A 24,752-nucleotide genomic window follows, 5' to 3' on the forward strand; every position below is an offset into this window, starting at 1 on the left:
ACATTTCAATAGGCGAATTATTATAAGATAAATTGAAGCTTGAAAGTTACATTTCGCGCGCGAACCCCAACGTCAGAACTTCAGTGTGACGTCACGATATCTAAAGTAATTTTTCGTATTTGGGCCCCGTTGGCTCAGTAAACGTTCGCGAAACTTGCCACATCCAGTCTTCGGCTCCTTTAGAACACAATGTAGTGAACCCTTACCACCAAAGAACTAACCGAGACCTAGAAGACGCTATCAAAATCTGTGACGTCACGTGATACAATACCAATACAGATTTATTTCCAGAAATATCCCCACTGATGAAAGGGCCTGCCTCGATGGAAACAACCAAAGAATGCGTCCTGCCGATTCGGGATGCAACACAGACCAGACCTGTACAGGTAAAATTTTAATGGTGGGATGCAGCAGCGTCATTGTTATGAAAATTTCTAACTTACGCGGGGTACACCATTTATTGTCTCATGGAAAAATGAAATGATTAAATTCGGACGTTGGGATTTTCAATTTTGTATGATCTTCTAATAGGACCAATTTTATAAACCTAGCCGCAGTGACATAAGCCGAAGTAGGCATAACGTACACAACTGGTCCATTAAGAGATATCTCCACAAGTGTGCCAGTCATTTTATTTAAGAATATACCACGATGGCCTGGAAGCCATACCAATCGCACCAGACTTAAGTTTTGAGGGGTAATGACTGAAATGCATTGACTTTAGGAGTGTGAAGATGTAGTGAGCGATGTTCATACTGAAAGTGAATCAGTCACTATAACAACTGTTGAAAAATTTAAGGGAAGTTTTCGAAGAGCTAAAATATTGGCGGATAGTTCAGCCATAAATATAGGTGTAGCATCTGGAAGGCGTAATACATATGACCAGGATAGTGACTCGGAGAAAATACCCACGCCCGCTTTCTCCTCACTCATTGACGCATCAGTTGCGATCGCATTATCTATTCCCAATTGCGTGAAATGATCTTGTAACGTGCCATTTAAATATGTAGTGGGCACGAATTTGACATTGGCTGGAAATACATCATCAAATTCAATCTTTATATTAGGCAACAGTTTGTCTGGACAAGTGCTCTCGCGTACATTAGCGTTTAATGGATCTATAGCTCAGTTAGTACACACAAAACCTGAGGTTTATGTAAACGGGACCAATGCTCATCCAAAAATGCCCTCGTTTCATAAATGCAAATTGTGATCGTCTCAATGAAGATTCGTAAATGTTAAAATGTTTGTTTTTTTACTGTTAGAATGAGGAATCCGCAAGGGAAAGTAGGCAGTCGTGCTGCTTGATATAAAACATTGTTAGCAACAAATTTTGGCAAACCAAGACAATTCTGAAGAGCCTCTCGTTCTAGCCGAATCAGGGGGTGAATTTTGTTTTCTGGCCCACTAGAGAATAGCACGTACCGAAATTCCAATATCTGTCGAACGTACATATATGCGATAAATTATTAGAGCGTCCCTGCGTAGCGCAGAGCGGTGTACTCTAGCAAGCTGATTATCCTCAGTTCCTCAGTCTTTGTCTTCTTTATCTCCTCCATATCTTGAAAACGCTTTCCTTGAAGCTATCGTTTCAGTCTAGTAGGTAAGAAGATGCAAGGGAAAATTAAGGGGAGTAGAGGGATGAGGTAAGGTCGCGTTGTCATCCTATTTTTGTGAGGAAGTGCTGCGACCTCAGTACTGTGTGGGCGGGATCGTTGTCGGGGTGCACAAACCACTCGCCTATATGCTCCTAAGACAATTTCTACATCAGACAACCACTTCGGCAATACAACGTAAAAATGCTGATTGGCTGCCTGACTTTATGGTAAATACGTAAAACGAACAGGCTCGTTGACATAATAAAATTTTGGAAGGCGATTCAACCTCCAGTTGAGGTAGATGAAAGTCAGTCTTCCTGAACGAGCTGCGGGTGAGAACGGGGCGGAGTCTTTGCGCATGTTACTCTATCGCGTCAAGCCTCACGTGAGAGTAAGAGCATCGAAATGCTTAAATTTGTAGACTACACTATCCCCGAGATCACGGCCCGAGTTTTGACGTATGATAACATGTTAACTTCAACAATTTCTAGCGTTTACATGAGAAAACTACGATGCGATTATGAGGTACGCCATAGTGCGCGAAACGCGTCCTTGCGACCTTGTCGAGCTTCCATGCTAGAGACCATATGTTCCAATCCGGCCGTCCGACAATTTCATTTTATTGAAATATATATGTATATATGCATATATCCAGAAAATCACGGTGACCAGTGGCCGCGGGAGCACATACCGCATATCGGCCTTGCGTTTTTAGACTGCAGGCGGGATAGACCCACGAAAGAGGCTAGAAAGATACCCGATACGGAAATGCGAGCGTAACTGGCCAATAAAGCCTTCGCCTTTAACCATTTTACAAGAATTCCACATCGTAAAGCAGACGCAGATGCCAACAGAGGCTCAAAGTTAATTCTGGGGTTTTACGTGCCAGAACCACGATCTGATTACGAGGCACGGCACACGGGCGTTCTTGAACTTCGTACCCATCGAAATGAGGCCGCATCGGCGGGGATTTGATCCCGCGGCCTCGCGCTTAGCAGTCAACGCCATAGCCGCTAAGCCACCACGGCCGGTAGGCTCAAAACAGAGCAATGCGGTGAGCAGACAAAAGTTTACGCGAGGAGGCTGCTCGGTCAACTTATGTGGTACAAGGAGAGGGCTGAGCGCCCCATCTTGGAGGCAGATAATCTGCGGTGGGATCAAATATTCGTAGGTGGCGGCCGCGCGTGCTCTGTGTTCTCGAGCGCCCAGTGGTGGAGGTCACGTAAGCTCAAGTTTCGGAGAATTGTGGAAGGGAGAGGCAGCAGAACCGTTCGTTCTCCTGTTTGCGCTCTTCGTCTCACCAGCGTTGTGACAGCGTGTGGTCACGGTGATCGAGCGACATCTGCTCATGTTAGCCTGTGCGGGCGGGTCACCATGCTTGCTAATGTAACCAGTAAGCGAATGCTCACTGCAACTTGTACGACCGATAAAACGAGGACCCTTACTTCGGGTAGTTTCCCCTATACTTTGCTTTCACTATCAATGATTCGCCTCTCTGGCGGAACTGCGAAAATGGAGTAACGCAGAGACGAAAGCAGACGCAGTGACGTTGAGGTGCTGTGTATTGTCACGTTCGGCGCTGGGAGCGGTCTCTTCTCCGTGGAACTAAATACAGCTGTTTGTGCAGATCGCGATTTTCAAGCTTATTTTTGCTTTAAAACGAAAGTATCAGTGTACACTTGAACCTCGTCATAACGACGGGATATAACGAAGTTCAATTCCCCATGAAATTGGCATCGAGATTTATGTATTTAAAATCTCGCTTTGACGAAGTAAAATTGTTCTGCCAATAAGCATAACGTAACTCGATTCGTCTCTAAAACCACACATACCGACGGTGCGCCCTAAGCATATCGCTTTCCGCCGGGTTCCGCATTCGTTCGGCGCGGCAGTTCGATATTCCAGCGTCGAATACGCCGTTACCACCGCGCATAGCCGCGCACAAGCAGCACTTCTTGCTTATCGCATCTCTCCCTGCGGCACGTAGCTGGCGAAGCTAGGCGCAATCTCCGAGATTGCTATCTCAAAGGCCCCGCCTGTAGCTGCGCCGCGCCATGTATCGATTATGCTTGCGCGCGGCGTGCTAAAAACCCACTGCCTCCACTTGTCTCTCACTACTGTGCTCCACGCTATGCTGGCGCAGCTAGGCGTGACCTCCAAGGTAACGCGAGACAGGCACGAGGCGGTCAAGCCAAGCCGGCGGGCTCGCACAGCAGTGACGAGAAACCATGAGAAAGCGGCGGATCAGCTATAGTTTCGCTTTCAAGGGCCGAATGCGTCGTATACGTATTTGGTGCTGTTCCAACCACTGTCGGCCGTTTACTTGGACGGGTTTGCGAAATCTCGCAAAACTGAAAACTCTCCCCGAAAGTCAAGGAGGTAGCCCGAGAATACCGCCCAAGCTGCGTACGTATATAGTCGGCGCACCGTGTTGCGTGCCACGGGCTGCTCGAACACGACGGGCTTCGTTCGCAACGCAGAGTGCTGCTGGCTGTTCCCTTTCACCGAATCGCTGTAACGAAGTAATGAATAAGTAATTTCGGCTTCCCCTTCAACTTCGTTATAACGAGGTTCGAGAGTATTAAACAATAGTGTGTTCCCTTTGGCAAGGTGCCACTATCCTTTATGTGAAGGTCCTCGTCTTTTATTCAACAGAAGTAATCAGGCAACACGAAAATCAACCGTAACATAACAGTTTAATTCGCCAGACGCGCCCAACAATACGTGTAAGAAGCACAACTCCTAAGAAACTCAGATTTAAATGTTACACTGCCGGAGTATACCGGGATTTGAACACACTGTATAAGCATGTATAGTGCCTCACGACCTGTGGACCACCTGAAAACCCATTTTATATGAAAACCAGGTCTAAACGGGAACAGTGTATTTTTTTAACTTGGCAGTTTTAAATCAAAATTGTGTAAATTCAGCTTTAAGAGATAAAAGGCTTTACAGGAGAGTGCTTAATAGCTTGCGTGAACGTTCGTGAGTTACGCAACCATAGTAAGCAGCGCAACGTACAGCATCCTCAAATATTAGGGAACACTTTAATACTCCAGCGTTCATTCGAACAGCCGTAACAACAATCGAAAAGTTTCAAAGTTAGCTTTGCCGCAATGCACAAAATTTTGACTGCCCGGACACTGTCATAGATGCTGAATATCTTGCGGCTCGCACGTTTATGCAATTACGCTTTTCATACAACATAGCACAAGAACACTAACAATGCGCCAGGTTCCCAGTGATTAAGAGCGTACTGGTCGCCATATCTGGGACAGTTGCGCATTGCGGGAAAGCGAGCTTGCCACTGCTCTAAAGAGCCGGCAGAATTACTTGCCTAACGGGTATCTGCGTTACGCGCCATATATCCGCGACTGTTCTACCTATGATGTAGAACACATGTCGTGGATGTATTGGAATGAATAGAAATGAGGTGTTTCTGGGAACAACTTGACAACTCTGCTTTTGTGTGTTCCTGTCCACGCCAAGCAAAGCCGCCGGTAGCTTCAATCGAAACAAACGGATCGAAGGCACGCAGGCGAAAGGGTTGGATCGAAGGGTCCGGCCGTTTGCCAGCGTCCAAGCGTCATCCGTTGCCTCAGAGCCAGATGTCAGAAGTGGAGTCTCCGCCCGGGAAGCGCATCTCGTGGGCCAGCACGGGTCCTTCGGGCTCTTCGCCAAAATCGACCAGGAACTCGCGGTCGATGCAGAGCCCTCCATTTTTGTTGTCCACGTCCACTCGTAGCATCATGGCTCCTTTCCTGCGCACCGTTACAGAGAAGCAGACTTGACAGGAGTACGAGGATTCAGAGCTACTAAATCCTATAATGCCTAACGTATAGTTTTTGCTACACTTTGATATACTTCAACGATTGAGATTTAAGCGCGAAATAGTTAACGAACAGCCTTTAGTGGCGTTTTTTTTTATATACGCCGGAATGGGTTTCCCCCACTTGAGAAAAGTTCAGCGGAACAATTACTAATTATTTACCATGTCATATTTTCTAAAGGAGCATTTCATTGATTTTGGTACAAATGTACTCTGACAAGAGGTAAACGTGAATAAGTTGGTTTAATATTCCTTCATGTGGAACTGTACTTTACAGCATTAATCAAGCCAACTGCGAAGCCACGCCTGTTTCGACATTTACGAAGTGTAGACGACGAGCTCTGCCACTGAGCAAAAGAAAAAAAAATCTTCCCAAGTGACAGCGTTTGGCGGCTTTCTTCACAACGCTGACAAAAATGCTTTTCGGGGCTTTTTGTTGAGCTCCTCTATTAATTAACAAATTCAAGCTTGGCCGTTACAGACAGCAAACTGGAAACCTGAAAGTTTGGTAGCACCTCCTATTCGCACGAAAACTGTACCAAATAGCAATACCGCCGGGATGAAATGCGACGCGACAGCAAAACGCCTTCGATGCATATTCACCGAAATCGGTCGTTCGTTTAGAGTGGGAATGAGTGAAACTGAAGAAAAACTCGAAAGAATGCCTAAAAACATCCTTTCTTCTGTAAGCCAACGCAGAAAGAAGAATTCAGTTTTAGATCGCGAAAACTTATCGCAGTATACGCGCGCGTGTACTTCGCGTTGTATGCGTCCGAATTCAGCCCGGGGCCCCGCTTAAGAAGCGAGCGGGCGAGCCATTGCATTAATGTTAGAATAACGTAAGGAATTCGAACAACATGCTTAGGAATCCTACATGCAGTTCAAGCAGCTTGCTTTATTCTTCTGTAGCACCGAGACGAATGTGGAAAATTCGTGTCTCGCTTGCGAAACCCTTACCTTACACTCGCCATGCAGTGGATTGCACATGGGCCTTGCGCTTTATAAAGAAAAGCATGTTTAGAAGAAAAGGAAGTGGAAGAGAGGGGGGCGGTTGGAATGCAACTTCTGAATTGCCGTGACGTATAAAAAAAAACAACGAGCGCTTTCGTATGAGCACGGTGTACTGAAAACGCAGAACACAAACACCACTTTGAGGAAGCCAAGAAGGACGCGAACATCCAATGTCAAATGAACGGGCAGGGGTATTCATCCCGGAGAAAGCCCTCGGGGCTTGGTGAGCTTACGAACCGCTAGCCGACGAATTTTCTCACGCACCGTTTGACCGGCCGTCGTTTGCTTCACGCATTAAATTACCTCACGTGACGGCGGGTTTCACGCGGAGCTCGGCTGACCGCGCTCTCTTCAAACAGGCGCTGAGTATAGCCGCAGCTCTCGGCAATAAATCTGACGGCCCGAAGGCACGTATAAGTAAACACGGAGAGAACGAGGCCCCCCGTACGGGATATCAGTGCCTCGTATATATTGCAGCCGTATACTCTCGGGGGCTTTGTGCCGTGCGCTGGCAGTACTCAAGCTGTTTACACTGCTTTGCGCTAAGTATGCAGTGGTATAAACCGTTGTCGGAACGCTGATAATACCTCGATATTGAGAATAGCTTAGGTAATGCGTGTGGAGAAGAGGCACGTGAAACAATAAAATGCAAACTGGAGGCAGAGAAAAGACGCTTGCTGGCTGGGCCAGAAAACGCTAAGAAGGAAAGGAAAGCAAGAAATGACAGAGGGAAAACACGAAGGAAAGAAAACAGGCGGATTGAAAAAAATTGAGGGCCAAAAATTTTAAAGAATAATGTTAGCTACTGGCAAGAAAATGAACTCGCCACAAATACAGCCAATGTCGTGCGATTTCTTGCTTTTTTTTTTTTGAACGAAGTACATCAGATGTTTCCATGCTAAAGCTCCATTTTCTCGCGAGCTTTCGCGATATTACTACGCAAACTGTACTTTTCCTCTCAGAAGCATGCCAAAATATTGTTACATTCAAAATAGCATCGGGGCACATCGATCAGTCAATGGCCGAAACGATAGCATACTAACGTGATTTCCGACCTAAAGTGCAAGTCCCATGATCCATAAAGGAATCAAGGTCGGAACCGGTAGCGCCAGCTGTAGAGACACCGCCACAAGAATATTTACGATGCTTGTGACCTAGAAGACGGAGCGAACTTAGGAGCTCCATTTTTTTTTTTTTTGGTAATCACAGCTATAAGAAGCAATCCGACAATGAAGCCTGGGAACATCTAGCTGAAATTGTAATTTTTAATTGAAATGCTGAATAAGCAACTAACACCACTTGTCTGCTGATCCCACGCACTATACGCGACGCCTGCGGTTGAAAGGATGCTGAAATCTGCCGCGAAGGCCATGAGCGGCACTGTTTAACACTACCAGGGCTAGCTGTACAGCACACGTGCACAAATACCCAAGAAAGTTGACACGAGGTCCACCAACACGGTATCTGAATGTGGTAAAGCAGCCGCACGTGCAATGCGAAAGATGTAGGTTCGGCGCCAACCAGAATCAAGTTGCTTTTCGTCCACTTTCATTTCTCTTTTCTTTAAAATTTAGAGATTCCCTATGAAGAAATAGCAGGAAATTTCATCTGTTCTGTCTGTTTATTTGATATGGCTTGTGGCAGTGCTTGTTTGTAGCTGATTACACTCGATGCTTTTCACGGGACCACAGTCTCCGTTCTAATTGCAAAACGTTCTCCGCCCACTGTCCAATCCTCGAACTGCGCAGAAATAATAAAGGGCACCTGCCCGTACCATACTTGCCGACAATTTTCGTTATAAAAAAGGACAAGGGTTTCATTCACGAAGCGAAACCAGCACTGGAAACTTCCGAGAAACCTATTCGGACTTCCTATACCAAGACTTCGGCTTTATTCGACCTGAGCAAAAGGTCATAATGCAAGAGCAATAATGCAATCTCGAACTCCTAGAGGCTTCAGCGAAATTATACTGTCACCGGTGCACAACGCAGAGCACTTATTTCCTACTGAGTGGGAGAAGGGAACACATACACGCCAAAACCAACGGTTTCAGCTTGAGCTTTCCCACAGTAAGGGTTGTGCGTAGGCGCACGGACTCGAACTAGGAGCGTAGAGCTGCAGTGTCGTGGGCGGTTGGACAGTGAGTAAGCGCCCGGATTAGTTGTCGCTGAAAGCAGAAAGACCGCCTTCGCGCAGAATTTCCCGGTCACGAAAAGATCTTTCAAAGCTCTTTCGCGAGGCTGAAAGGCATAGCCTCTATGCGAGAGGAATTGCAAAGCACCGTAGATTCTCAACAGCGATCCAGGCTAAAGACACCGCGAGCCTAAAGGTAGACAAAATCCGAGCCAAAGACGGGCGTCTACTTCCGTGAAGTCACTCTAGAAAGTTTGTTCTAGTAGACTGAGCTTGTGCAGGAGATCAGGAAAGCTAGTAGCGAAAGCCAAAAGACGTGGGCAGCGGCTTGAGAGTCGGCGCAGCCACACAAAGCGAATGGGAAGGTGGGTTGAGGGAAGAACGTGTGGGAATAGGCTATGTTCAACCTTGATCCGTCACAGTATATGTTATTAAGGAAACAAAGAAAAGCGCTTAACCTTGCACTCGGCAGCGCAACGCTTGAAACAGCGAAGCTAGGACGATCATAGCCCGGCATTTTCCGGAAGTGCGCGCGAACTTTTCATCTTATTACTCATTTCTTTTCGCGCATCTCGGACTTACGGCCGTCACTGCGCGTTGCATAGCGCAGCTCGCAACACCAACACCGCGTTCCAATGCCGACACCGCGTTCCAGGAGACCCGCTCCGTGAATGCGTCTCTTTCGCTCTCATAGCGCGGAAAACCTCTTCACCTCGCAGAGCATGAGCGTACGAAAAGCGCCAGCTGTGGACAAAGACGACGACGCTCGAACGCAATCATATGGTTCACATAAATGTATTTTCTGCAAGCGTGGCTGTATAGCCTAAAAAAAAAAAAAAGAGTGGCTGTATAGCCTAGTGGTTACGACTGTTATACCGATCGCTGTACATCGGCTTACCTGGAGATGACGTCCTTGCACGGGTCTGTAAAATGCCTATTCCTCCACACACCAAAACATTCTTCTTCAAAGTGCGCACTGAAACGCCTCCTGTTAAAACCTGGTTAAATAGGAAAGGCATCTTTGTATCTTCGATTAACTGTCGTCTCTGTAATGTACCGGAAACTATAGAACACCGCTTTATTGATTGCAAGGACGCCATATTGTTTTGGGACGTTCTCCAAAGGAATAAAAAGGGATCTTGATATAAATCCTTATACGATACGATATCTGATACCACCTAAATGTGAAGATGTGCCTTTTGACATGCTCCTACTTATGGCGTTGCAGAGTTTATGGAAAACTCTGCATGCTAGACCGGAATGCAGAACCAATTGTATCCTCGAAGTCACATTTCATTCGGATGATTTCACAACTGAAATACTTATGCTCAGAGACTCCCAACCAGACTGGTATCTATTGTTGATGCAGTGCATCCGTTTGCCTCTTTGAAAAAGAGAACTACTTACTGTAATAATTGTGCTGTGAAGCGTTTTTTTTTTTTTTGTGCATGTAGACGCGGCTAAGATTGTTTTCGCCGCTATGAAAATATCTTACGCATGTACGTTTTATATTCGTAATAAGTACCATGAAAAACAAAAAAAAAGTGGCTGTATAGCCTAGTGGTTACGACGCTCGCTTTGGGACCGGGAGTACGCGGGTTCGAATCATGCCTCTGCAGGAAAGTTATTTTATTTTCTTTCTTGGTAGTTTCTTGATACGCACCACAAATTACGGCCAGCTTAAACAGCTTCGTTGTTAAAATGGGCACATTTTTACTGAATTCATTGAAAGAGAACATTCTCACTTTTGTGCTCCTTTAGGTGAATAGTTTCGGCAAGGGGGGTGGGGGTGAGATTCTTAGACGGCCTCCTGTACTACGTCTGTGGGCCATTCCGTAGCATAATTTACAAAGCATAGTTGAGTACAGGTTCGCTACGAAGTGAAATGATTACAGGTTCACTGCATAACATATGTGTTTTAGCGCTCAACGAACAAAAGACGTGCAATATTTTTTTTTTTGGAGCTGTCCCGTCTTTTTTTCTGTCCTCGTTCCTTCAAATTCTGCCAAAAGTATTTTTGCGAGCGGCTTTCCTGGGGATGTTAGCGATACCGAGAAGCTATAAACGGCAACCGAAGAAAATATATATTCAATTTTGAGCTACGCTACATGTAGCTGCATGTCACGCGGTGACCACGCTATTATAGGCCTAAAATGTGTTTTATGACGCCGGTTAAGGTTACACCCACATGAAAGGCCATTTAGTCGCGATGGCGTCGCGGGAATCCCGCGACGGTAACTAATGCATCGCAAATGTGACATAGGGCTGTATTTTTGCTTCACCCTTAAGCAAAACTTGCTAGGTTCAAACGGTGCTTGATTAAAGCCCGGAATAAAGTTTTTTTTTTTTAAGTTTCTTTTTTTTTTCACAGTCACCACAGGATTTCACTTACACATACGCAACGGGCGGCGTCAGAAATCGGGAAAACTGGTGCGGAGGCAAGCACTGCTTTCCGCAAATAGTTCGGCGCGCCATGATATAAACCATGGTGATGAGTACGTGCCCAGAGATAAAAATGGCTTTGTAAAGGCCCGGAAAAGGCTCACAGCTCAAGATACGAGAGATTTGAGCGTTGAAGAAACGTATTAGGCTAGTTGACGAAAGTGCCTCCGGAGATACCCGTTTCATTTTTATCCAAACTGGATAGCAGTTTATGCTATGAAGTCACGCAATAACTTATGCAACTCGTGAAATTTCTCTGCCAAATGTTTGGTGACCCATTGTCCACCACGCTGCAGTGCGATTAATTTTCAGCACGGATAAGTGATGACGAGGCCCCGTTATACCTGGCAAAGCGACACGTCGTGGCACAGCCAATGCAAGGCGAAAAAAAATAGCAACGCAAATCCAAAACAATCACCTGGCGGTCAGAAGGTCATATTAAGGCTGGGTTTTGTATTGGGCGATAAGCGCAGAAAACGGAGGATCTCGGCGTGGGCTACCCATTTGTATACCGCAGCAACAGCAGGCGCTGCAGTGGTCTCGGGACTCGTCGCCCAAAATTAACCGACAAAAGCACGTTCGATTCCTCGTCACCTCATTGCGAGAAGGTCCTGCCACTCATTAGTTGCGTTTCAGAAGGATAGCGTGAACTTAATGCAAAGTGTCTTTAAACGTGTCCACATGTTTCACCCGATTTCTAAGCTAAGTCAAAGATACGTTCACGCGACAGCAGCAAGGAGCACGAGGTCAGCATTTACGACATGCAATATTTCCGCGGGGGCTCTATAGTCCACAGACAGGATGCACCTTCGCTAACGCACGGAGTGGCGTTCAAACTTTTGGCTAACTATATGCACGTACAGGTTACTACACGACGCTTTCTAAACACAAATCACGACAATACCTTAATGTTTTTTGTATTTTTTACATCAGGTTCGACGCACATTTTGCTGCTCAGAACTCAGCTTCACAATATCCAGACCTTGGTGCAGAGTGTGCACTATTCGATACATCCGGGCAAGCTTATGTTGGAAGGCTTTTTATGGCTGCAACGCTAAGAAAAAAAAGTATCTGGCTAATTAGTTTATGAATCAAAGAGGGCATTCTGGAAACTCGCAGCTGCTCATACCATTTAGGAGACTTCATTGCGGCTCAAAGTTGCAAGCACCTAAAGAAGCTGTGCAATTTATTCCAAAGGTCTCCTACATTTACACTGATGTGTAAGGGCGTATACTTACAATTCAATCAGTTGCAAGCATGTCTGCTAGAGAGGCCAGTGAAAGCATATTATAATGCATCAGGAAAATCTAATAGCGGGGTAGAGAGTTTCAACTTAAAAACATGCAGCAGCATCTAAGCCCCCTTTAAACCACAGGAAGTGGTCATCTTCGTCCAGAAACTTCGTCTTCCGGCTATCTCTGCGCGTAGCTCAAGCCAGATATGTATAACAGGTGCAAGCAATACTAAAAGCGATGCCAATGATTTCGCAACAAAATAAAGTAATTTGCTCCACCATAAAGCCACAGAAAAAGCGCAGCGATTCATAGCCAGTCTTACTCGTATAGCTCCGGGTAGAACTGCTTGTCCCAGGCGCTGTACAGCGACGTTGTGGCGTACAGTCTCTTGCCGTCCAAGCTGAGTTGCAGCATCTGGGCGGCACCTCGGACAGCCTTGCCCTTGATCACGCACCGCTCGGGCTGTTCCTGTCGGGTGATAACAGGTGTATCGGAGCCAGAACGCTTGTTGACCAACGCCTATCATAGTTCTCACACCAAGGAAAGAAAACAGTTTCAATGCCGCTAAAGGCAATGACAGGGGTGGCGTACTCAGTCGATCGCTTTCGGAGATACGATTTGCACGACGTCTCACATGGCTCGGCACCGGACACGTCGGCGTCTACGGGTAATAGTCTTCCTGGTACTTTGCCGAGGCAGCGCGCATGCATGCCTATGCATTGTGAGGGAAGCTCACGGCCACAGGCGTTGACGCGTTCAGTGGCGATCGAGCCGCGCCATATCTCACGAAACTGATCGCATCTCCGAAATTGATCAAATGGGAATGCATATATAATGATCCCAGTCTCCGCACGAACATACTACACTGGTCTTCAGAAGATGGACACACAAGTAGAAAGCGCGCCATATTTCGCACCATGTTGCAATTAGATAGGGCACAGTGAGGACAATGCACGCCGACTGAACCCTCGCGGCTCAAGAATGAGGCACGCGGCCGACGCACGCGCAGTTAAATGTTTTCATATGATGCCGAGGCTTAGCAATCGCCGGCAGCACTTTTAAAGCTACGTAAATGCCGGTTTTGCCGAACAGCAGGCTAGATAGAGATGGAGATATAACGCGCAACCCGGGGTGCTATTCTAGACCCCAGGTTGCCGTTTCGTTAGTTCAGCAGGGCTGCTACAGCCTCTGATTGACGAATTATGCCATGTTGTCGTTTTGAGCCAAAGCGCGGAACAGTGCCCAGGAGGCAAACTGGAAAAACATCCGCTCTTCTACCCTGCACAGGGAAAGAGGAGGAAGGGATAGAAAGGTGGTTCCCTGAACCCATGGGTGCACAAGCAAGTTCTCAAAGCTGATTATTCAGGCCAGTAGGCCTTTGAAATATTTAAATTAACCAGGTAACGGAGAGAACAGGGGAGTCATATCGTAGCATTGCACAAACTCAAGGTATCGTGGTGTCTACCGCGGGCAATGAAAGCTCCTCTAATGATCTGAACACGTAGCGAAATAAAATATAAATTTGGTTTTACGTTGTCCAAAAGTTGTAAGGAATTGCCACTATCGGGTACTATTAGGTTTCCCCTGCTTAGAATTGTGTCGTTTCTTTTGTGCGCCTTAAGGATATCTATTCTGCCACTTTATATTTCACTGAGCGGAAACTAATAAACATGTGTCCGCTGCTATACATATACATACATATACATACATATACATACATATATATACATATATATACATGTCTATTGGCATGTGCAAGTAGATCCTGTAATACATCGCCAGGTCTCACTTGTGCATTGGCGAAGGTGTGAAGGATGGTCAGCAAAAACTAGCAATCGGATGAACTGCGGACGCCATCGATACATGACCCAGCATTCGCGCTGACAGCAGCAACCGACAAACAGTTATAGAAAACCAGTTTTGTCATTTTGTCACGTTAGCCTACACAAGTGCACTCGTAACCGTTTCGTCACTGCTAGAAATGTGCTCATTTATGCTTCTGTTAAGTTTTAACATACTATTTCAAGACAGAAGTCGCAACCTATCCTGTGATACATAATTGTGCCCATGTGTTAGTGAAAACACCACCCGACGGGAACAATAATTTGTACATGCGCTGTCGAAACGCTGATGGGCAAAAGTAACACAAGTAGAAAAAATTCACAGCATATCCACGGGGTGAATGATGATGAGTGGGCGAATCTCCGGAGGGAATCATCGGATCTCCCGCTTAAGGGGACGCTAGCACAAACGCGTTAGAAACGTGCAGTACTCTCTAGTAAGGGGGAGCGGCCACAGCGTCTTACGCAGCCATTTACACATGCCGGAACGTGCACCGCGTTTGCCGACGCCATCACATGACTGCTGAGAGAGTACCCCCCGTATTCATAAACGCTCCTCGACTTGAACTTGACTTGCCACCGCTTTGGGCAGCGCGTTCGAAACGCGTTGAAGGTAAGGCGGAGAGGCCACAGCGTCTTACACCAGCTTCTTACACGGGCCGTAACGCGCTAGCACAAACGCGTTAGAAACGCGCTAGAAACGCGGCCTTTCCTTAATGTTGGGTATTTATTGCCATCGTGGTGCGTGTGTCCATGTCCGGTTCGTGGCGTAGTGGGCTAACGCCGCGCGCTCGGAAGCGAGGGGTCCCTGGTTCGATTCCGCGCTACGGACACAACATCGGAATTTTTTTTCTCATTTTTCTCAGACTGGTTACACACTACCACTACGACGACTACGACGGGGACGAACGGGTGCCGCTATAAGGAGCTTCGCCCCTAAAATAACGTTACACTTGATATTAGTCGAACACACTTATCAAAATAACGCCCACACATGAGCATCCACCATATTTTTGAGACATCGTTAAAACAGGCTAGACATCAGATCGGAAAATTAGACAACCTGAGAGAAGCTTCTGTGTCTTGACTGCTGCTGTCATTTAAAGAATGTTGCCGAGTCGACCAAAGCGCAGATTTGGGTCGTTTTATTGAGGAAGTGCAGGGAGCACTGAAGGCTAGCTTCGAAGATACTTCCAGTCGTAGTTTCATTTTCCATACTCCCTAATCGGCCAAAATTGGTCAATTCCGACAAACAGTTCACGTTCAGTCGCCATTTCAGACGGTGCGTGATGTTGCTAGTATAAGAATTACAACATAAATGGATCAAAACATGTTGAAAAACTGTCGATCAAATTGATCAATTTCTTTAAGCTCGGTAACGAAAAAAAAATTCGTAAAATCTCATCCCAGGCTACACGATCGCCATACACCTGCCTACAAACGGCACAAACTCCAAACTACGTTCGCGCCGCTCATACCTTGCCGCTCATGCCACACTCTACAGGGCGCGATTACTGGCGAACGTGTTCCGTCATAGCGCATTCACGCGGTGCTGTCACTGACAGGGCAATTACTGGGAGCAGCGCGAAAGCCCTCGTCTGCGAGACCCCGAACGCTGGGCGAGACTCATCAACACGTATTCAGCAAACAGACAACGTGAGCGCTAAAACCGCTGCGCTCTCGCCTCTCCCAGCCCTGTTTCTCCACACCAGATCTTATTTTCGCATAGCCCTGCCCTCTAACTATGTTGCCGTGCTTCCGCCAACTGCATACTGACTGAATGCGATCGGGACGTCCCCATCTTGAGTCTTGGCAGAAGGTTGTCAGCGTGGCTCCGTATCGCTCAACGGCGTTTTTGCATTCTGAATTCTTTTTCGTTACATTAATTAATCGCTAGATTTATTTTTTACGTTTGTGTATTAGCTGGCCTGTCGACGGCACATTTTTTTCCCGTCTCCCATCAGCTTCATTAAAGAAATACGACTACACGTCGCACCAACCCAGTGGACTGCAGCGAAAGCTGCGCACGCCGTCAACCGACCGGCAAGAGAAAACCCCGCTGCATTTCTCAAAAATAAAGAAAAGCTCACTCATTACGTGCCGCTAATCCATCGGTGATCCTCCCGTTCAGCCAGTGCAGCGCACGGAAGGATAGCAGCGGAAGAGAGACAAGCCTTTGGGCTGCGTCAGCCTAATTAGTCATGAAGCACGCAGATTTCGCTGCTACACCGCATGCAGGAGATCGTGAAACTGATTGTACAGGGTTCTTTTTCTTTGTTCCGCATAAGTATCCCGGTGAACAGCGCCTTCAATCACCTGTCCATTAACGGTTCTGCATATTTTAATAGGGAAATGGGGAAATCAGGGCGCAGATATGGGCCCGAAGAGGGTGTGACTGGCCTGTGTGATGCTCCACACTGGATGGAAGAGGATATAGCAGGACAGGAAAGAGAAGGGAATTATGTCAGCGAATACAAATTGAACCCTACAAAGCCTTACGTATCATATATGCCAGGATGAGTTTGATAGCTCAATGCCGACTAAAGAGCGGGAAGCTTAAAGCGGCTCGTACTAGCGTTCGTACTAACGCGACTCGTACTTGCTTTTAATCTTGTTTTGTCTCTGACGCCCGAGAGTGCGCGGGTAGGTAGATGTGCAGCTATTGAGGGAGATTTACCGAGAAAATACCGTTTGCGTTGAATAATAAGGGATGACGAGCGAGGATAAAGCCGACATCAGCAAGGTACTGAGACAGGGTTGCCCTTTGTCCACGCTGCTGTTTATGATGTACGTGGTAAGGATAGAAAGGGCGCTAGAAGGAATCAATATCGGGTTTAACCTCTCATACAAACAAGCCGGAACAATAGTTCGGCAGCAGCTTCCAGATTTATTTTATGCGGACGGCATTGTTTTTCTTGCTAACAAGCAAATGGATATGCAACGTCTGGCTGATATCTGTGGAGAAGACCGAGAACTTAGCATTAAAATTTAGCGTTAAAAAATCAGGTTTTATCGTATTCAATGAAAACAGGAAACGGACAGTGTTGATACAGGGCCAGGAAATACCTCGGGTAAAAGAATACAAATACCTTGGTATATGGATAAACGAAGGCGAGAGATGTCTGGAGACGCAGGAAAAAATAGCATAAGGGAAGAGACATGCGGCCATAATGAAACACAGCGCTATGGGGATACAATAGGTACGAGGTGCTCCGGGGTATGTGGAAAGGTGATATGGTTTCAGGGCTTACATTTGGAAATGCGGTTGTTTGCTCGAAGTCAGGGGTGCAATCAGGACTCGATGGCAACCAAACGTCAGTGGGACGCCTCGCGTTGAGCGCCCACGGGAAGACTACGAATGAAGCTGTGCAGGGTGATATGGGCTGGACAAATTTTGACGTAAGGGAGGCTATGAGCAAAATTGATTTTGAAGAACGATTGAGCAAAATAGAAGAACGTAGATGGGATGCAAGAGTGTTCAGGTATTTGTACAGGCAAAACAATGGCTCACAGTGGAGGAACAGAACTAGGAAGTTTACCAGCAAATATGTGACCCGTATGGCCAGCAACACGGCAACAAAGAACGTCAAACGCAAAGTGAGGAGAGGCTGAGGCAAGGTTATGGGTGGCGGCAATGGAAAATAAACCTGCTATGACTAAGTACCTCAAAGGAAAAAAAGCGAGATCAGGAAAGAAACAATTTATGATAACTCAAAGGGAAGCTCCTTACTTTTCGAAGCGAGATCAGGATGCTTTAGAACGCGTAGTTATAAAGCGAGGTACACGAAGGACGAAGACGCATGTGCTTGCTGTGATAAGGTTTTATTAGAATGGGAAGAGATCTACCCGGCTGCAGGTCTAGGCTCCTCCGACCTCCTTGAAGCCCTTGGGTTGAGGGATAGCAGGGGCAAAGTAAACATGTCTGCTACAGAGATTAGCAAGAGGCGGTTGGAGGTGTGGTGGCAGAAAGGTAGGGAGACCACAAACAACGGAGACGTACAGAAGCAGATTTCCCAGCAATGGTTTAAAGAGGTTGATGCTTGGAATTCTTTGTATTTGTGCGTTTCTCAAAAATAAAGGTAGGAAATTAGACAAAATAACTTGGTGGCGCAACCCACTACGCCGTTTCAAGGGGACGCTCATAGCATCCATTCATCCAGTTTTTGTTCTGGAATAAATTTGCTGCGAGTGCGGCTGAATGTCACGTTTCCTTGCGTTCTCTCCGCTTTGTCCTGTTCAGTGCGCTGCTCCACCCACACGGTGTACGATTGGTCACCAACTCGCCCAACTTTCCACATCACTGAACTTCAGGTTAGCGTTTCTTTTTTTTTTTTTTTTTTTTTTTTGACGCGGTGGAGCGATGAATGCGGCCACCATATCCGGATATAACAGCCACAACCGGGATTAGCAGCAGAACGCCATAGCAATTAGCCTCTTAGACTACCGCTATGACTAGCGAAGTCTATATCTACGTTACCCTGGTGGCTAGGTGTTTTAGCTAGGATAACTGAAAATACCGCATAGAGTCGATCGTGGTCCATGCGCCTATGACGCTCGATTTCTCGCGACCGGTGAAAAGAAACGTAGCCCGGAAATTGTGAAACGTAGGCACCAGTGTAATAATGGGTTGCTATGGATACGACATATCCATGTATCTCTGATCTTAATTTGTCGACAGCGCGAGATATGGCAAGGAAAATAGAGAAACGGGGATATGAAAACTTTATGTAACCCTGGGTTACATAAAACACGCGAGAAGTAGCCTATAACCTGTCGTTATGCGCCTCTGCAATTCATGCGTTTTCTATTGTTTTTTCAATGCATCTGTTTTGTGTTTTCATTTCTTCACGAGGTACTTTCCGTGCTTCGGGCCGCAGCACGGCAAAGCACGGCCTAAATTGACGAAAGGCTCCCGCTCCGAAGAAGCAACGGTGCTTGCTCAGACGGCCGTAACGTCGTCTAGTCGTGGTCTCGTGCGAAGCATCGAGCATGCCAGTTTTGTGCAGTAACATCAATGAAAGGAACAAGAACTTATTGTAATTTTACTATTCTACCCTAAGAGGGCATGGAGCGTCGTTTAAGTCATGCGACTTGATAACGTCACGGCTCGCACACATATGCCGTGATGCGATGAACCAGCGCATCGAACTAAAGTCCCTATATAAGAAAAGTACCGCCATCTACTCTTTCCTCCGCCGCCTCCTCTCCTAAAGCGCTTGCTTTTTTCTTTACTTTTTGCTTGCGAAAGCCAAGTCGACGGTGGCGCACCTAGAAAGTCCACGTTGAAGCTTTCAGGCCAGGCGCGCGCCGCCGCCGCCGACTGCGGCTGCGCAGAGGACTTTCAACATGGCTCTGAGGCGGAAAAAAGAATATAAAGTGAAAAGCGCGCGCTATTGTCGTCCAATCGGAGATGCAGGAGAGAGAGAAGCGGCGTTTATCAAAGGATGGCGGTACTTTTCTTATATAGGGACTTCACATCGAACCGTATTATGCTGCTCACGTACATACATGCTCACTGGCGCATAAAACACCCGAGCAGCCAGCTCTGGTAAAGACTTCAAGCTCTGGTGTATGTATGCGGGCGACGGCTGGCGGCGGCAGCTGCTGGGGTAGAGAGTGCGCTCAGCTATATATGCTCAACCACACGGATATGCAAGACTGCCAGGTTCAATTTCGCGGATGGCGACGCTTCATCAGCGCTTTCGTTTTGCCAAAACAGGCCGTCGGCGTGTTCTCCGTAACCGGGGCTGTAACAATGCGATGTTTCAGTCAAGCAAATGAACTCGGTCAGCATCTGTGCATGCATCAATGAGTGGCCATTACGGTGTGACTATCGGCCTCAACTTACCTGCAGAGCCGTGATGGGACTGTACATAGTCAAACAGCGCATCTTATCTCAATGGCGAGGTGAGAGACTGGGCATTGAAAAAAAAAACTAAGTAGCTTCTACGCACAAACCCGCAAGCGCGAGGCGGCACGTGGCATGCAAATGAGCCGCAAACACGAGCTGGCTATACTAAAATACCAGTTGGGTGCGAGTAAACAACGCACCTGTTTCCGTATGCTGCATACGCGAGTCTTCGTAATGAATGCGCATGTCAATGATGCCGCACGGAATTTGCACAACAAAGCAATAAATGGTAGAGTAGCAGCATTGTCATGTGAACATTGAGATCCTAGTTTGTAACACCTTATGCGGATCCTTTGTCTGACGACCATGCTTTCATTTGTGGCCGCGTATGGCTAGCCTCATCCCACTGTTGGGATATGAACGAGATCAGTGCCAAGAATAGTTGATTAATCGCGAGTCGTAAACCTAAATAGCAACCTCGTGTCCATTTGCATGTTGAGCCTCACCGATTCCACCGTCAAGCACAATGAAACAATTTGCACGTGCGTTTAAACACATACTTGGTATACGAGCCTCACTAGTAGCCGCATTGTGTCGCACGTCATAGTCGGCGAAATAGACTCACTCAAACCATCGTTTGTAGCTGAAAGATTTCTCACATTCACTAAAATAAGCCCAATTACAGGCTTATTCCTACGCACGGGCTCGTACTATATACGTGGGATCACTAGAACTCGCAAAACCGCGAGCTCAGACCCACAGTATCAAGGGTTCCAACTGATTGGCTCACAGGCTCTCGAAATGACAAGCTTGCATCCTCTCGGACTAGTGGGATCACGGTTCCACTCGGACTCGAATCAGACTATGTCGCTAACCAGGGCTTTGAACCGAGTATACTGACGTACCACGGTCGAGACGCTTTATTCCAAGGAAAGATAAAGTGCGCATAAATGCTTACAATATTTATTTTCCGAGTCTCGGAGCTAGTCATGTGTCGTGTAAAAATTGTATGACCCGTACTAAAATCTCGGGCGGGGTCAAGGACCCAAAATAAAGCAATCTTAGAATTGCCTGGCGTCTAAGTTTTTTAGAGAGGTTTTTTTCGCCGCTTTTTGCATGTCGGGCAGACAAAACATTTGCAATAGCGTCTCTGGCACATTGTAGCGGTCGCAATCAGCGTTTTTCCCGCGGTCTGTCATTTAGAGTTATGTGCATTAGAGTGCATTAGATAAATTGTGTTCATCTAAGTATTCATAAGTTTCAGGCTCACATTGACGCCTAATCGCAATCACTGGGGCTCACTAGGATTCATGAAGTCTTAACTGAGTTCTGAACAACTTGCGAGAAGTAGTCCCATAGTCTAAAATACGATTTAGAATTGAATTCCCTCAGATTCACACGCTCAAACTCTGCAACTAATACAGTCATACTCGCGTCCACTGCTTCTCAAACACTAACTCGAACTCACATTAATAGGTTGGTAAAAGCGACTGAGTTTCGAGTGGCTTACCAGCGAGTTTGCGAAACTGTACAAGGCTCCGATTCGTCAAGTTCGTGTCATTATAAGCCATGCGCGCTGTCACGCGGCTGTTGGTTCCCGGCTGCGCCGAGATATCCGTTTTATCTCGATAGTATGCATACGCCATTTTCCTGAAGCTTTACGAAAACACTTATAATGTCAATACTTTACTCGGACGGCCGCTCGCCCACTGGATGAATGACTTCAATTAGGGGAGCCTACAACGCTCCCGCGAATTGGTCTGCCCATAATGAAGCGGTAACGAACGTCCCCGGATATTTACTGCGCGATGCATCGACCCAATAAGCCCTCGCGCTGTTTTTGCAACGCGCTAAGAGGCTGGGACGTTTACGATGGGGCGCTCGGTAAACTTGCTCGGCCCTTCGTTGTTGCACCCGATTTTGTTGCTAAGCTTCGGAAGGATTAATTGGAAAGCACGAGCAGCGGTACTACTAAACCCGTTCAAGCCTTTTGTTGTGATTTCGGTGTTTTATTACGATTGCGAAGAACGTAGTGCTTTTAAAAAAATGCATTTTCTTCAAAGCGGTTAAGTGTATTATACTTCGTAGACAAGCGCTACTTGTCTTCGTAAGGAAGTTTGTGGATAATAGAAAACTTTCTAGATTTAGTATTTTGTGTTAACTGCGCGTGAAATGTATCAATTAACCTGTCAAGACAGCGCTCTCTGTATTGCATTCGCTTGTATCCCTATAGTGCTGAGAGTGAAATGTGGGCGCCCCACAGAAGTTTACAGGAGACATGTTCCAGGACAAGAATTTCTGATCTATTAAGGCGTACCGCTTGTAATTTGATGGGTTACGGTCAGTCTAAAAAAAAAGATACAGAGTTTAAATGCGATGCTATGCGCTCAGGTTTCGCGGGAATTGAGGTTTTCGGCTAATGCTCTGTGCCGCAAGGTTCTGTGGGCGACTGTACATTATCCTGTTTCTGCTGTCGCAATGCTATTGTGATTGCGCTCCACATGTTATCACGTCCATTGCGATTTAAATGGAAACTTCTGCAAATATTCAAACGCCCGATTTCGCAACGTACGGCGTCGCCTTTGAATAGCTGCCCGCATGCGTGAGATCACATTCAATTCGACAGCGACCAACTATGCTGATTATCGCCGACAACGAGCCCTTCCTTCAACGATATACGCACGTTTTAATAAATAGCATAGTTCGTTAAAGAATGCCATGCTTAACGTACTGTGCTGTTTACTACGACTTTAGGATTACGGCACGCGCCATTTCCCGGCTCAGATCCGCAGTGATCAAGGCAGCGGGCATGACAAATGGTGTCACTTGCTTGCTAAACATATCTCCTGGCGCAAAGTAGACCATGAAGCAGGGGAACAGGAAAAGATAGAAAACAAAAGCACTATCTGTATCTGGCGCGTCTTTACCGTGTTTCATGTTTTACTTCACACCAGGAACAATATGTTTGAAAAGTCTAAGCGCCAACTTGCCCAAGAACAAGTTATTTTGGTTTCACTTGAAGCGCCAGCGATGAAGTAACACTGCCAACGCTAAGCCATACTTGGCGAAAAGCGGCATCTCGCGGAGAACACGTGCAAATATAGCTCGATGCATCGGAAAGAGCGAACCGTCATGCCAGCAGGTAGTATGGCATGCACAAGCTAGCGCGGGTATCGACGCTAGTCGACACTAAGTGCCGCCGCGCCAGTTCGGTGCGTTGATTCAATTCGGCGCGCGTGCATTGGGGTACAGTCTGGTCATGACCGTACGTGTACTCTAGCTTTGAATGGTCTCGTGCGGTTATGGCAATTACGTTCACTAATCCTGTTGTGCGATCTTCACCGAATGTCACAGTTAGCCCTTCCGATATACGTTTATACATTTCCTTCAGACCGCTGTATTCGGTGATCCGTAATGATCAGGAACTCTAAGCCTTGCCAGCCGTGATATCAATGCAAAGTTATCGCTCAGCGATTAAAGGACTTACCTTGAGTTCCTCGTCGTGAAGCACAGTCACTGGACCGCCTCTGTAGATGCATCCACCAGTGAAAACCTGGGCAAGAACAGCGATTCCATCAGGGTTTTTTTTTTTTTTTATTCTTCGCGGTTGCTTTTCGTACATCCGCCTTGAATTATGCGATATTCATGTTGTCCTGGCTTAGGTAGAATGCGCGATACATATGCAGCTAAATTTTCTTCATTCACACAAGAAAAGCAGACGAGAACTAAAGAAATCGCTCGTTTTCCGGAAAATAGGTTCGACATGAGAACGCAACAAGAACTTCGGGGCTTCAAGAAAAAAGGTAACACACAAGAGTGAATACCTGAAAACTACATGTAGTTGGGTTTAGTTTTACTTATGCAAATTTAACTGATGGAGGAAACAAGTGGCCTTGGATTAGTGCCCCTTATGACTTGAACTACAGCCGAAATCGCACTTGTTTAGAGGTTGCTCAATCGGCTGAGTTCGCCGCAATATTTGAAAAAAAGAAAGCGCAGACTGACGCCGCAATTAGACCGAGCATGACACGTCATTGCTCTTATAGGAGAAACATTTACAACCCTGCAGCTACCGCGAGGTAGTAGCCACGGACGCTGCCACCATCCGTAGCCGGTCACTCGACCGCTTAGACAAGTGTGGTTCCGACTGTACAAGCATGCAAATGGTCAGCAAAAGCCGAGACCTATATGGTGCCATGAAATAACTTTCTTTGCAGCCTGGTCAAGCTTACTGTATTCAAATGGGGCAGTCTACATGCACCTGTTCAGCAAATCCAGCCTATTGAAACCATCCCACGTTGCGGAACTGAAGCATTGTTGAACTATGCTAGCATTTTATTTTAAAGGAATAGCTTGCTTTGGTTCTACCCGCGTAGCGGTTTGTTTCTGACCGTTTGAAGCCAACTTGGGACACTAGATGTCACTAGCTGCGCTGGAAATAAAAAAATTCACGAACATGCCCGATGGTCTGTTTCGCCCGAACCCTGGTCCCCCAGCATAGAAGCTCTAACCACTAGATCAGGGACTCAGTTTGCCGATTACGAAGTCTTAAACGATTGCGAGTGTACTTTGCGAAGTGCATTTAACTTCTAAATGTGTCCACTGCGTGTATGAGAGAGAGAGAGAGAAAGAGACGAAGAGGGAATGGTACGGATGCGAACCAAGGATGTGCCCGGTTGGCTACCCTGCAGTTGGTGAGGGGGAATGATATACAAGGAATAAAAATAAAATATCAAGAAGTCAGAAGTTCGCAATATTTCTGCTTTGTGAGAAACGTTCGCGATGCAAGCCTGTGCTTATCCACTTCTAAAC

At 46.6% G+C, this 24,752-nt stretch overlaps 1 protein-coding gene across 1 annotated transcript in view; it reads right to left on the reverse strand.

The window, feature by feature from the left end:
- Positions 1 to 4,275: 4,275 nt before the first annotated feature.
- Positions 4,276 to 24,752, reverse strand: part of LOC119456207 (methanethiol oxidase) — a 51,600-nt gene continuing 31,123 nt past the window's right edge. Inside the window, exons 9-11 of the mRNA XM_037717836.2 lie at positions 23,428 to 23,493; positions 12,571 to 12,716; positions 4,276 to 5,359 (exon numbers count right to left, since the gene is read on the reverse strand). Coding sequence (XP_037573764.1) covers positions 5,197 to 5,359; positions 12,571 to 12,716; positions 23,428 to 23,493 — 375 coding nt within the window. The 3' untranslated portion in view covers positions 4,276 to 5,196. The remainder of the gene's footprint in view (positions 5,360 to 12,570; positions 12,717 to 23,427; positions 23,494 to 24,752) is intronic.

Source organism: Dermacentor silvarum, chromosome 6 (genome assembly GCF_013339745.2).
Source record: "Dermacentor silvarum isolate Dsil-2018 chromosome 6, BIME_Dsil_1.4, whole genome shotgun sequence".
Taxonomy (NCBI): Eukaryota; Metazoa; Arthropoda; class Arachnida; order Ixodida; family Ixodidae; genus Dermacentor; species Dermacentor silvarum.